Source organism: Leuciscus leuciscus, assembly GCF_965113295.1.
Source record: "Leuciscus leuciscus genome assembly, chromosome: 25".
NCBI classification, from domain to species: Eukaryota; Metazoa; Chordata; class Actinopteri; order Cypriniformes; family Leuciscidae; genus Leuciscus; species Leuciscus leuciscus.
In genome coordinates this window covers 26,422,469-26,437,613 of record NC_138724.1, presented here as the reverse complement: position 1 = coordinate 26,437,613, position 15,145 = coordinate 26,422,469, and the positions used below count along the sequence as shown (strand labels likewise).

The 15,145-nt window shown below is 35.6% G+C and overlaps 2 protein-coding genes across 2 annotated transcripts in view; both read left to right on the top strand.

The window, feature by feature from the left end:
- Positions 1–776: 776 nt before the first annotated feature.
- On the top strand, positions 777–12,350 carry LOC309490095 (polyamine deacetylase HDAC10-like). The gene is made up of 20 exons (XM_082159108.1): positions 777–963; positions 2,252–2,386; positions 2,480–2,576; positions 3,091–3,188; positions 4,304–4,408; positions 4,546–4,614; positions 5,146–5,272; positions 5,438–5,503; positions 5,893–5,952; positions 6,528–6,617; positions 6,712–6,818; positions 7,242–7,309; positions 7,735–7,984; positions 8,070–8,160; positions 8,235–8,320; positions 8,418–8,471; positions 10,516–10,594; positions 10,675–10,869; positions 11,868–12,027; positions 12,214–12,350. The coding sequence occupies exons 1-20, from the start codon at positions 899–901 to the stop codon at positions 12,225–12,227; spliced, it is 2,016 nt and encodes a 671-aa protein (XP_082015234.1). The 5' UTR covers positions 777–898; the 3' UTR covers positions 12,228–12,350.
- A 376-nt stretch (positions 12,351–12,726) lies between these two features.
- Positions 12,727–15,145, top strand: part of parvb (parvin, beta) — a 19,759-nt gene continuing 17,340 nt past the window's right edge. The window contains exons 1-2 of the mRNA XM_082159137.1: positions 12,727–12,841; positions 13,866–13,991. Of these exons, the coding sequence (XP_082015263.1) occupies positions 13,880–13,991 (112 nt within the window). The 5' untranslated portion in view covers positions 12,727–12,841; positions 13,866–13,879. The remainder of the gene's footprint in view (positions 12,842–13,865; positions 13,992–15,145) is intronic.

Sequence of the window (15,145 nt, the reverse complement as noted above, 5' to 3'; positions counted from 1 at the left end):
AATGTCTTTTTGAACCCGTTCCTCAGATTGTTATTGAATGTAGGGGGCGGTAATTCATCAAGCGCGCGCCGTTTCATACAGCGAAGAAAAAGACACAAACAACAGCATCTGAATCAAGCGGGAAGGAAGTCGACCGGAAGTTGAAGCCGGCCGCGTGCCACCATCTTGTAGCAGAACTTCACCTGCTGTTAGCATCCCATTGACTCCCATTCATTTTGGCGTTACTTTGACAGTGAATAACTTTACATCTGAGGCGTTTGAAGACTCCATTTGTCCATTATTTATTTCTAAAGAAACACGACAATGTATAAAAGGCTCCATTACCTTGTATCTTACGTTATGGCCCCGTAGAAGCAGTTTTTGTAAAAGTAGGCTAACGATTGCGTCATAACCACACGACTCTCTGTCGCACAGTAGAGAGATTACCGTATGGACGGGAGGAGAAGCTCGCGGTCAATCGGGGGGACGTGGAGGCAAAATTACAAAATAATTAATCAGAATACCTAGCAAAAGTTTCTCCTGCTCCTAGCTCATGGACAGCTCCTACTCACACTCTCCGTCTCTGCAAGATTCGGAAGGGAATGATTCAGATTTCTCTCGGCACAGCTACTAGAGGACAGACGGGTTGCTCACGTCACATCTACGTCGTCAAGCTCGGTTTGAGTCTGCGCGTCAGGAACGGAAGTCCTAAGAAATCGCTGAAAACGGGCTTCACTTGTCTCAATTGAGTTCCAATGAGATGACTCTGTCCACTTCTTATACTGTCTATGATCTGAATGGACTTTGATAGGAAGCACGCTGCTTCCTCATGAGTCAGTGAATAATATTCTAAATCACACTGATATACAGTTATTAATCAGTTATTTTTTATTAACATCATCCAGAGCAGAGTGTTTTAATGGCGTCAGGAAGCGCACTGATCTTTGATGAGGAGATGACTCGTTATAAACTCCTCTGGACAGAGTAAGTCATCGAATCACTTACCAAAGTATCATGTTATACTATTCATTTCAGACATGATATAACCTTAGTACCATAGCGTTCAGTGAAGGATCTCACAGTCATATGCATTGCAAATACCATGGTCACATGAATATAATCATCCTGTATGATGATGGTATTACTACCGTTACCTGATCCCGTCAATATACTTGCACCGTTTCTTTTAGTGAGGGATTTGATTTAATCTATATCATTCCTTACGTGTCAATGATCATCATTTATATCTGTGAACTGAAGTAATTGTACATTAAGTTAAGCTAAATAAAAATGGGAAATGTTGCCTTAGCAACTACATGAAATAAAATAATTAAAAAAATATATTTCATTTTATTTTAGATGTTTATTTTATTTCAAGTAATTTAAATACATTAAATAAACATTGTTTTAGTTTCAGTTATAATAATAACCCTGGTAAAAACATAACTTTTTAAGAATTGTAAGAATTATACTATGCATTTTTTGTATTGCAACCACTTAGAAAAGAGAAGTCAATAACAAAATTGCAGTGATTGATAGTATCATTAAATAATTTATTACTGGGAATAATTACATTGTTTATAGTGATAGGCCGTTAAATCTGTCGATATTTGGCTGTTTTGAATGTGTCGACACAAGTCAATAACTGAACATTGGCAGATTCCCATTCTGTCAGTTCCTTAATCTACCAAAATACTTCTCAATGGATAATTTCAACTTCAGTTTATTTATAAAGCACAATTAAAACACAACTGCCATTGACCAATGTGCTGTACAGAGTAAAAACCAATAATAAACATGGTCTGTTTTCACATAAAAATCTAGTTCAGTCATGAAACTCTAGAGGGCGCCAACTAATCGGTCCTTTACGTGCAATCTGCAACAAATCACATCAGTACCGCTGACACAAGCTGATTGGCCTCTGCTGATCCTGCAGCCAATGAGGTTGCTTGCTCAACATTTAAATAATCTGGTTCAGTGTTTGCTGTAAGCTAGTCCTGCAGTGCTATCAGAGCTCCTCTGAACCCCTCCACCTCCCCAGCTCCACCTGTCTAGATCTGATACGGGATTTATGTATGTCTATTTATGCTGCTGCATAATTGCTCACAGCAGTGTATCTATTAGCAGTAACAAGTCCATACTTGCTCTGCATCAGCAGTAGTGTAGCACATCTAGTCCAACAAGACCAAATACATCAACATTTCCATATTTAATAGCATGCTAAAACTATTCCTTGTCATGATTGAAATCTAATGGCTGTTTCTCTGTCCAGTCCAGTGTGTGAGATCGAGGTGCCCGAGCGTTTGACCGTGTCGTATGAAGCACTCAAGACACACGGCGTGGCACAGAGATGCACACAAGTGCCGGTCCGCCAGGCCACCGAGCAGGAGATCTTACTCGCGCACAGGTTAGTGGACTTTCAGCGCATGACCTTAAACCAGGCCAGTTTCTGTTCTTATACAATTAAGTTTGGTTTTGAAATCTTTTGTGTTTAATGCAGTGAGGAATATTTGGAGGCCGTCAAACAGACTCCGAAAATGACCGTGGAAGAGCTGAAGGCATTTTCCAAGAAGTACAACGACGTCTATTTCCACCAGGTACGTCCAGATTGTTGGTGCTTGTTGGGTTGAGATGAGTGCAAACGCTTTCCAACTAGGGATGCACCGATATGAAAATTTTGGCCAATACCGATAACCGATAATTCTTTATATTTGAAAGCCGATAACCGATATATTGGCCGATAAATATAAGTCCAAATTTTGATATAATACATTTTTGAGGGCCTGATTATTAAAATCCATGTCCCAAACACTCATTATAATGTTATGTAGCCTTTATGACAGACTTGCGCTTAACTGTATTTTCCTTTTTTGAAGTGATTCAAATCATATTTCAAGCAGTTCAAAGCCGTCATGTTGAACAGTGCGAATCTGAAGTGTCTCAGCGGAAGGAAATAATCCATTTAATCCATCAGCTTTAATATATCTGCCAAATTTTCTTATCGGGCCCATAACGATATCATTCAAAATGAACATATATCGGTCGATACCGATACTGTGGCCGATATATCGTGCATCCCTATTTCCAACGCAGCCTGTCATGTGACTGCAGAACATCTATCGCTGTGCTAAGCTGGCGGTGGGCGCTACGCTGCAGCTGGTGGACAGTGTCATGAGGACAGAGGTCAGGAACGGCATGGCGCTGGTCAGGTGAGCACACATCCAACAGCTGCTGCTTTCATGATTTCATGATAAAAAAAAAAAAAACCTACCTGCTTATATTTATAATATTTTAATATATAATATTTGCTCCACCAGTGGTGTGAGTTCGAGGCAGGACTCCCTGTTTGTCTGAAACTAAAATAAAACGAAACTGAAACTAAAATAATACATTTGTATTATTATCAACAATATTGATCAAATTTAACTCGTTTTTAATGTAATGATACATTTATCATTATTAGCAATATTTAATTGTTTATAAGTATTAGTAATATTTAATACTATTTTAATTTAGTATTACATTTAATTATGAATTATTGTTGTTTTTGTTATTGTTAGTATTAACAATATCAGTAATATTTAAATTGAATGTTTTGAATTGAATGTTTAAGTTTAATTGTGTTCATATTAAACATTAATAATATAAAAATAATTGTTATTGTTAGTATTAACCAAATTAATAATGAATGTTTTAATGTATAAATGTTTAATACTTAAATTTGATGTTTTTAATATAATACATTATTTTTTATTATTACTATTATTAACAGTAATTATTTTAATATAAAATGTAAATGTAGCATTTTAATTTGATATTAATAAATGCAACACTTTAATGTAATGTTTTTTTATTTAATAATACATTTAATTATGTATTATTATTACTAATATTGTTCATTTTAAATATTATTCATATTTATATATTTTTTTAAATACATTCATTCTAAATTATTTATATATTAGTATTATAATGTATAGTTATTAATTTAATTACGCTATTAATTTAATTTATTATTATTATTATTATTATTATCAATGTTTAATTATCTTCATATTAAATATTAATACTATTTTATAAAATATAACGGTAACATTTTAATTTAATAATAAATGTAATACATTAATATACTGATTTTAATTTAATAATACATTTAATTATTTATTATTATTAATAATAGTAGCTAATCAACACTTCTGTGTGTTGGTTATTGGACACTTAAACATAAAAATAATTAGTATTTGTATTGGTCATAAACAACACAATATATGTTGATCTCTAGTTTTTAATAACTGATTCTTGTTCTCTTTTCTGTGTCCCTCAGGCCTCCCGGACACCACAGTCAGCGCTCTGCTGCAAACGGTTTCTGTGTGTTTAATAACGTGGCCATCGCGGCTCTTTATGCTAAGAAGAGCTACAGCCTGAACAGGTGAACGCTGCTACACCTGTGACACTCGCTGAAGGACAACTAAACTGCTGCTGTTGCAGATGGAGGATTCTGCGTAAGATTTTCCATATGTCATACAGATGAGAGATGAGTTTGAGCTTGTGTTTTTTTCCCCCCAGGGTTCTGATTGTGGACTGGGACGTCCATCATGGACAAGGTGTCCAATACTGCTTTGAGGAGGACCCAAGGTGAGTCCATCTCGCTTCTGATGGACAATATAATTTACTAACTAGATGTTTACATTTTCATAAGAAAATGTGAGTGGTTTTTGCCCGTATTTTATTTTATTTTATTTTATTTTATTTTATTTTATTTTATTTTATTTTATTTTATTTTATTTTTATTTTTTTTTATTTTATTTTATTTTATTTTATTTTATTTTATTTTATTTTATTTTATTTTATTTTATTTTATTTTATTTTATTTTATTATTTTTATATTTTTTATATTTTTTATATTTTTTATATTTTTTATATTTTATTTTGTATAATTGTATTTTTTATTTTGGTAAATTTTTTTTAATTTAATAAAAAAAAAACATTTTTGTTTATTTAAATTTAAAAAAAAATTTTGTTGTAAATTTAAGTTATTTACATTTTCCCCATCTGTTTTTATCATCCATTAGATGAAAATAATTGCATACTTGCACAATTTGAGGAATCGTTTATGCACAATCTCTCCCCAAGCACGAGCACTAATTGATTTCTCATTCACCCTAGCGTGCTTTATTTTTCCTGGCATCGTTACGAGCATCAGACCTTCTGGCCCAATCTCCCAGAGTCGGACTATACGAGCGTCGGGAAAGGCAAAGGATCCGGTTTCAACATTAACCTCCCCTGGAACAAGGCAAACAAAAAACACACCACTGAACCAGTGCTCAGAAACCAAGCTTTTTCATGAGTGAAATGCATTTCATAATAGCAGTGCATGCCAATCAAATCCAGTTTTGAACGATCATTCTTATTTGTTTCAGTGAAATTTCAGAATGATTGTTTGCTTTGTTTTGTGCAGGTGGGCATGACGAACAGCGACTATCTTGCTGCCTTCTTCCATGTTCTTTTACCTGCCGCATACGAGGTACCCGTCGCACGACAGTAAAGGCCCGCTCACTCCACAGACCATAACTATAACAATATACTTCTAAAACTCGTCCTAAATATAAATCCACACCACAACTATAACGATAACAACACGGTGAAACCATATCGTTGGAATCACTTTCAGAACGATTTTGTCCAGCTGATGAATGATAAAAATATTCTGACAGCCAATCAGAATCCTTCCTGCTTTAAAGAGCTCGAGCATTTAAAGCGGCAGACAACAAAACTGAACCATAAACAAAACAATAACGTGTGTTGGTGTGAATGCTAATATATTTATTGCCATACTTATTGTTCTTGGTGTGAACGGGCCTTTAACGGGCCATTGGAGCTTTTTCGTTGTTTCTAAGTTGTTTTCTCTTTCAGTTTGACCCAGAGCTGGTTTTGGTGTCTGCTGGTTTTGATTCAGCCATCGGAGATCCAGAAGTAAGAGACTTTTTTTTTTTTTGTGATTGTCCGAGGCGAGCTCCTTAAAGTCCCCCTGTGGTGAAAATCCAGCTTTTAATGTTGTTTATATCTCTATGTGGTGTTTTTAATACGCTTTCAGACAAACCATGTGTAAATTCATAATTAAACAGCATTGCTGAGTATTTTCTCCTTAAAACTGCAGTGAACCAAAGACAGTCTCAAAAACACGGTTTGAAATCGCAGGTGTTTCTGACGTCACAAACTACCTTGTAACCAATCAGATCAACGTGTGATCGTGAGTGGAGGCGGGGCTCATTTGCATATTCATAGAACCACGCATACTAAATGAGTCAAGGGTGTCGAGTTACATTCAGGCTATTTTAAGGCAAGAAAAAAACATTTTAATATGTAATTTTGGTGATCAAAAATGAGTTTTAAGGGATACAATGATTGACTACAGGGGGACTTTAGCTGTTACTTCCCTTTCAGGATCTCGTATAGTCCATCTCTCAGGCTGCTCTCCAACGTTTCAGCCCTATTTCATGGGCCGTATGGGATGATATCAGTTGACAATGTTGTCTTTTCCGGTTTAGGGTGAAATGTGTGCTTCTCCTGAGATCTTTGCCCACCTCACCCAACTGTTGATGCCTTTGGCTGCAGGCAAGATGTGCCTCGTCCTGGAGGTCAGGTGTCACTTTCAAACAAAACCTGGATTCAATTCATTTTAAATACCCGTCCTCTGTTTGATTTCTCTTGGTTTCTTTCGATCGTGTTTAGGGAGGGTACAACCTGACTTGCCTGGCCCAGTCAGTTTGCCAAACCGTCCAGACGCTTCTTGGAGATCCGGCCCCGCAGCTGTCAGGGCTCGGAGCCGCTTGTGAGAGGTGAATTGAGCTGTCAATCAAGCGGCGAGTGCTTTTCATTGGTTGAAGTGCACCTAGGTAGCCCCGCCCTCAGTGAAATCTTATTGGTCCAAAGTCCTGCCGCATACATTTAACATCAAATACATCCTGATTGGTTGCTATATGCAACATTTGATATCACTTTATTTTACAGTGTCATTGTTACACGTTACATGTATTTACTATAGTCATAACTATAAATTATGCATAATTACATGCACCTAAACCAAACCCTAATCCTAACCCTATAGTAAGTACATGTAGTTACTTAATATTACTCAGTACTTAAATGTATAATTACAGTGTAACACACACCTTAAAGTAAAGTGTAACCATATTTAACGTGGACAAACAAATGACTCGTCGCTAGAAAGCTGGAGTTATGTGTTGTGTGTTCTTTCTCAGCGCACTGGAATCTATTCAAAATGTCCGCAAAGCTCAATCATCGCACTGGAGCTGTTTTAAACACGTAGGTTAGTGCTTGTTTACTTACTTTTGCTCAAATGAAATTGCCATTTTCCTTTCACTTTAAAGGAATTGTGTTTGTTATAAAGTCAAATGGTGGAACTTCTCAAGATGTAAGATGAAAGACGAAGTGACAATGCAAAGCTGGATTTTCAGCATCATTACTCCAGTCTTCAGTGTCACATGATCCTTCAGAAATCATTCTAATATGATGATTTGATGCTCGAGAAACATTTCTGATTATTATCAATGTTGAAAACAGTTGTGCTGCCTACGATAATGGATTGATAACGTGTGTTTTTGTGAACGCCAATATAGTTATCGTTCTTTGTGTGAACAGGCCTTAAGTATACATTTCTTGTGGAAAAAAACGAACTTTTGAATGGTTCTGTATATTAGATTAGATAATTTTTTTATCTGTCCTGTTCTTAAGAGGCTCATTCAGAAACGAGCACAAAGCGGCCCAGACTGGACGAGGAGAACGGCGCAACAAAAGAGGCACCAGAGACCGATACAGAGAAGAAGACTCGGGCTATCGTGTGGCCTGAACCTTTAGCCAGGACATCAGCATGTGTGCGAACTGTCATAGCGCCCCCTCCTGGTGTGGAGGTCTCACTGCCTGAGGGCTGCCAGCGTTTGGAGGACGTTTCCCAAAGTACCACTAAAGAAGTACAAAGTATCCGGTTGGTAAAATAATACTATCAGATCAGAAAACCTGGTGTTACTCTTTTAGGGCACATTGTAACCCATTTTTTTTTCCAATTCTAGGGATAAACATTTCCAAGGCGTCACGGACCAAAACATCCTCCAGCCTCTTGGAAATGTAATTTCAGTTCTCGACCAGATGATGAGTAAAGAGGTGAGGAAGTGATAGCGGAGGTCTGGGGGGTGTTGTTGTGTGCAGTGTTTGGTAACGGACTATAACTTCATCAGGTGTGTAACGGATGCGTCGTGGTGTGTGACTCGAGTGTGTCCGTACGCTGTGCTTTTCAACACGCACTAATCGGCCTTGCTGAACGGTACAACACTTCTTAGACTTACAGAAGAATTATTTTTAAAAGATTAATAATTACCTGTTGTGTGATATTAAATTCAGTGCTTGTGTTTTTGATGAAGGGTTATGGTTGTTTTTATTGGAGATGAGAATATACCAGTCATTACTAATGATGGGTGAGACAGTTATTACTATCTATCTATCTATCTATCTATCTATCTATCTATCTATCTATCTATTGTCTATCTATCTATCTATCTATCTGTCTATCTATCTGTCTATCTATCTGTCTATCTATTGTCTATCTATCTATTGTCTATCTATCTATCTGTCTATCTATCTATCTATCTATCTATTGTCTATCTATCTATCTATCTATCTATCTATCTGTCTATCTATCTATCTATCTATCTGTCTATCTATCTGTCTATCTTTCTATCTATCTATTGTCTATCTATCTGTCTGTCTATCTATCTGTCTGTCTTTCTATCTATCTATTGTCTATCTATCTGTCTGTCTTTCTATCTATCTATCTGTCTATCTATCTATCTATTGTCTATCTATCTATCTGTGTCTATCTATCTATCTATTGTCTATCTATCTGTCTGTCTATCTATCTGTCTGTCTTTCTATCTATCTATTGTCTATCTATCTGTCTGTCTATCTATCTGTCTGTCTTTCTATCTATCTATTGTCTATCTATCTGTCTGTCTATCTATCTGTCTGTCTTTCTATCTATCTATTGTCTATCTATCTGTCTGTCTTTCTATCTATCTATCTGTCTATCTGTCTATCTATTGTCTATCTATCTATTGTCTATCTATCTATCTGTCTATCTATCTATCTATCTATCTATTGTCTATCTATCTATCTATCTATCTATCTATCTATCTGTCTATCTATCTGTCTATCTATCTGTCTATCTTTCTATCTATCTATTGTCTATCTATCTGTCTGTCTATCTATCTGTCTGTCTTTCTATCTATCTATTGTCTATCTATCTGTCTGTCTTTCTATCTATCTATCTGTCTATCTATCTATCTATTGTCTATCTATCTATCTGTGTCTATCTATCTATCTATCTATCTATTGTCTCTATCTATCTATCTGTCTATCTATCTATCTATTGTCTATCTACCTGTCTATCTATCTATCTATCTATTGTCTATCTATCTATTCATCTATCCATCCATCTATCGATCGATCTATTGTCTCTATCTATCTATCTGTCTATCTATCTATCTATTGTCTATCTATCTATTCATCTATCCATCCATCTATCGATCGATCTATTGTCTATCGATCGATCTATCTATCTATCTATCTATTGTCTATCTATCTATCTATCTATCTGTCTGTCTATCTATCTGTCTATCTATTGTCTATCTATCTATTGTCTATCTATCTATCTGTCTATCTATTTATCTATTGTCTATCTATTGTCTATCTATCTATCTATCTATCTATCTATCTATCTGTCTATCTATCTGTCTATCTTTCTATCTATCTATTGTCTATCTATCTGTCTGTCTATCTATCTGTCTGTCTTTCTATCTATCTATTGTCTATCTATCTGTCTGTCTTTCTATCTATCTATCTGTCTATCTATCTATCTATTGTCTATCTATCTATCTGTGTCTATCTATCTATCTATCTATCTATCTATCTATTGTCTCTATCTATCTATCTGTCTATCTATCTATCTATTGTCTATCTACCTGTCTATCTATCTATCTATCTATCTATTGTCTATCTATCTATTCATCTATCCATCCATCTATCGATCGATCTATTGTCTCTATCTATCTATCTGTCTATCTATCTATCTATTGTCTATCTATCTGTCTATCTATCTATCTATCTATTGTCTATCTATCTATTCATCTATCCATCCATCTATCGATCGATCTATTGTCTATCGATCGATCTATTGTCCATCCATCCATCCATCCATCCATCCATCCATCCATCCATCCATCCATCCATCCATCCATCCATCCATCCATCCATCCATCCATCCATCCATCCATCCATCCATCCATCCATCCATCCATCCATCCATCCATCCATCCATCCTTCCTTCCTTCCTTCCTTCCTTCCTTCCTTCCTTCCCCTGTTTTTTGCTGTCCCTTTAATCGAGTATATTAGAAATAATTTGGTCAGTTATTTAGAAATCGTGTGCGCAGCTGTCCTGACCGCAGTGGCCGTCTCTCTCCTCAGGAAGGTGTTTCTAGTCCAGATCCGTACGGAAGAAACCGAAGAGGAGTGTGTGAACCGTTTGTCCTTGTGTCTGAGAGAGGTGCGTGATCATACTTGATATATTGTCTCAGATTTCGTCTTGTTTCTATGAAGTCACTTCCTCTTCCTGCTTGTCTGCAGGGCGAGAGCTTCACGGCAGGTTTCATGCAGGCGGTTCTGGGCTTGATTCTCCCCCTGGCGTATGAGTTTAACCCCGGGCTGGTGCTGGGGGTTGTGGGAGAAAGTGGAGTGAAGACTCATTTGGCACCAGTCTGGGGTCACCTGACCTGCCTACTTCAGGGTGTGGCACAGGGCCGGACGCTCGCTCTACTGCAGGTCAGATTCTGGTTTGTTTTAGTTTTTTTACAGGCCCAAAACATCAATCTATAGTATTTATTTGCATTAAATGTATTTATTTAATTGTTTTAAATATATTTATTTAATTGTTTTAAATATATTTATTTAAAAATATATTGGTTTTAAATGCGTTTATTTTAAATTTAATTGTTTTGAATAAAATTTTATTTATTTTTTACATTTAAAACAAATAAATACTTTTAAAACTAATAAATATACATAAATACATTTCAAATAAATAACTGAATACGGTTTATTTATTTTAAGTCTATTTTAAATGTATTTGCTTTAAATGTATTAATTTAAATGGAAATTTATTTTTTTAATTTAAATCAAATAAAAACTTTTAAAACACAAATGTGATTTAAAATAAATAAATAAATACATGAAATAAATAAATACAATTTATTTTAAATGAAATGTACATTTTATTTTAAAATACGAATTGAATTTTGAATTAAAAACAACTAAATACATTTATAATTTAAAATACATAAATAACTGTTCCTTTATTTATTTAAAATGTATTTATTTACTTATTTGTTTAAATAAACTTAAATATTAAAATAAATAAATTTGTAAATACATTTTAAATAAACACATTTTAAATAAATAAGTGAATTAAATTATTTATTTTAAATATTATGTATTTATTTATTTTAAATGCATTTATTTATAGTGCATTTGTGTATTTTCTTTTGCGTATACTTCTGTATGAGAATTTTGGCTTGTACAATAAACATATTGAACATTTTTAATAGATGGATTTTTAGTTGTATGTCATCTATTGTATGTCTAGCTTATCAATATGGCTCAGAATATTAACTGATAACCATCTGTATTGTTGGGTTTCCACACAAAACATAGTGTTTCATGACGTGCCATAGTGGTTAAGCCCATGTCTGGTAAAGCTACAGTATTATACGTGTCTTAACGCTGCTTGCTACCAGTGAATCACAATATATGCATGTCTTCAGGGCTATGACAAAGATCTGGTGGAGGTTACGGTCGCTGCCCTCTCTGGGGCCCCTGTTCCCCCCCTCGGGGTCTTGGGGGCCCCCAAACCTGAAGACGTTCAGATGATAGAAAAGCAGAGACGGAGGCTGCAGAAACGCTGGGGTCTGCTGCGGTGCACAGGTACTGAGGCTGAAGTTAACTCAAATATTAGACAGAGCATGCAAATGAGTGCATTTACAAAACATACATCACATATGTTCATCGAAACAGGCCTACGTTCATATGGTCACATATATGCATTCTGTGAACTAGGAAGGCTTTAATGTACTTGCATGAATAGATGAATAACAGTGTGTGTTTGTGCAGTTTCAGAAAGCTGATGGAAGCCTCTGGAACATTGAACATCCTGCGTTTTGATGTCCAGTTATGGAAAATCATGAATTTTTTGTACTTTTTTAAAACATTACATTTTGTATGGCATTAAAAATAAACCTGATACAGTCTTTGTTGGTACCGTAGTTTTTGTTTGACTTTGATGTGTGTGTGTGTGTGTGTGTGTGTGTGTGTGTGTGTGTGTGTGTAGGTGTAGGGTTTGTCTGGTCAGAAGTGAGCTAAATTTGGGGATGTAAGCGAATTATAATTGCTATAAATTTAGAATAAATAATTATACATTTCTTGCTGTATTCCTCATTTGTTAGTTGCTTTGGATAAAAGCGTCTGCTAAATGAACTAGGGTTAGTAATTATGATTAGCTTCAACATCTTGGATCGCTAGGTAGACGTGTGTTTTATTGTGTTTATCTGTCTGACAATAAGTGTGTGTCTCAAGATGACAGAATGATGTTTGTTACAAGTTACAACACTTTTCCATGACTGACTGACTGTATATCAGGAGTTACAGTTTGGTCATACTTCCTTTTTTACTGCTATATGCCTCTTAAACTATTATCTGTTTTTTGTGCGTGCTAAATTCTTCACCACACCCAGAGAAAACGGTGAGTAGCTTATAGTTATATTTGTTCATTCTTTCTGATTTTGTTTTTAAGTATTATTTAGATATTATTAGCCAATCTGTATCAAATGGTATTTGAGGTATCCCGACCCGTACTTTATCGTCTTTCTTTCAGTGGTTTGCCGTTATTATTCATGATCCGTTGTGCATGGCATGTGATGCTTTAACAAATGCACTGGGTGGCAAATGTTACCAGCTAAAAAAAATGAACATGAAGAATAGTCGTCCAGTAGGGGGCGCAGATTGGCCAGAATCCTCAGTTGAACCGTATTTACTTTTTCTGTCTTATTGGTGATATTTGTGATATTTGTATTATCGATAACGGTATGATCACCTAAATATATATCTTAGAGCAGATTCATATTGAATTTTTCGTGAATGAGGCTGTGAGGAGTATACTTATTCTTAGAGTTGTACTAGATCACGTTACTTTCAAAACTCACAACTTTCAAACATTTTTAGGGAGTTTTTGTCTACTGAATGAATTTTTGTAAATATGTTTTGTCATCTGAACAACAGACATGTATTACAATTTATTGAAAACACTATTTCTATCGCTCACAACCTTATTTTAATTCCTGTCAAGCATTAAATATGGCGCTGTCCTGACTAAGGTCTATTAATTCGTATTGTAATGAATTTTTACAGTATTAATGCTCGATACACAAACACAGGCAAATCAATTATTCTCAAAAAACTGTAAAAAATAATAATTTTGTATAAGCTGATTAGTCTGTCTTGATCAGCGATGAGAAAAGTAACATATACCACGTGACTTCGCCGTCTATCTTTAGCACCGATCTAGATAATATTTTGCACATGAAAAATGACACTGAGTGGTTTTAGTAGCTATTGAAATGAAATCACATGGTAAAGAATAAAATGGTAAAATAATTATTTTAGCGCGTCGTACCTGACCAATTAGAGAACACTTTCGGGCCACTACGCCCCGCCCCTTATAGACAATACTAATTTCCATTCTTCTCACTTCTCCGGTTCTGTGACAGAAGCCGAGGATCAGATGGCCGCCAATCCGACGAGAGCGACCGGCCAGCCGGGCAAGATGAAGAAGGATGAGTCGCTGCTGGGGAAACTGGGAGGAACGTTATCTCGCAAAAAGAAGCTGAAAGACGGTAATATATTTTTAGGATATTGTAACTGTTAACAAAATAAAGGAGAAAATACTGTAATTAGAAGAGCACATGACATCATGCAGTCATTGATTTTATCTCTGTCCATGGTGCTGCGCTTGAGCAACAATATATTTATGAAAATGATTCACTGCGGAATATTTAACCACTTATTTAAGTTAAAATAGCTTATTTATATATTTAAATTAATAATTAATCGAATTAAAAGGCCTATATAATCGATATTTCTTCCGGACTATTATAAGTAATTGTATATAATCCTAGTTTTATAAAAAAAAGGCTAGTCTTTGTATATCAGCATAACTTCATCTACAGTAATGTTGTGGTGTTGTCGTCTGGGACAGAAATAGCCAGGTCAGGAGCTCAAGGTTATTCAGATAACTGTGAAGCAGGTTGCTTTGTATTTCTAGTTAGTTATATAGTTTTTCCCCTTTCAAACTTTCAAGAGTTAAAAATCTATGTCTATGCTTTTTAGATTTGTTATTTTGTACAGTTCCAGACTCCCTTCCAGACTCCATCTGTGTGAACAGCTGCAGCTGCACAGTAAAGTGTGTGTGTGAACGTGAGTGTGTGTGTGTGTGTGTTTGTTTGTTTCTTAATGAGATACAAAGGCAGGAATGACAGAGAGCTGTTTTAAATAGTTTTTGTACTGTTTTAACCTTCAGTCAGTCACGCAGGAGTTACACAATGTGAAAGGCTCTTTAGTGACTCTTTGTTTAGAGCTTTGTTTTGGGAAGTTTGAAAAGAGTTTTGAAGTTTGAAGCGACTGCCTTGCTAAGTGGTTGCTATAGTCTTCTGAATGGTTGCTAGGGTGTTTTGTATGGTTAGGGGCAGGGTGTTTCTAGGGTGTTCTAGCCAGTTGCCTGGGTGTTCTAAATGGTTGTCAGGATGTTGCTAATGTTGTTTGGCTGGTTGCTAGGTTTTTTTCTGATTGTTAGGGTGTTCTGGATGATTGTTAGGATTTCTGGTTGGTTATTATGGTGTTGCTAGGGCATTTTGGCTGGTTGCTAGGGTGTTCTGGCTGGTTTTCAGGGTGTTCTGGCTGGTTGTTTGTGTGTTCTGGATGGTTGTTAGGATTTCTGGTTGGTTGTTAAGGTGTTGCTAGGGCATTTTGGCTGATTGCTAGGGTGTTCTGG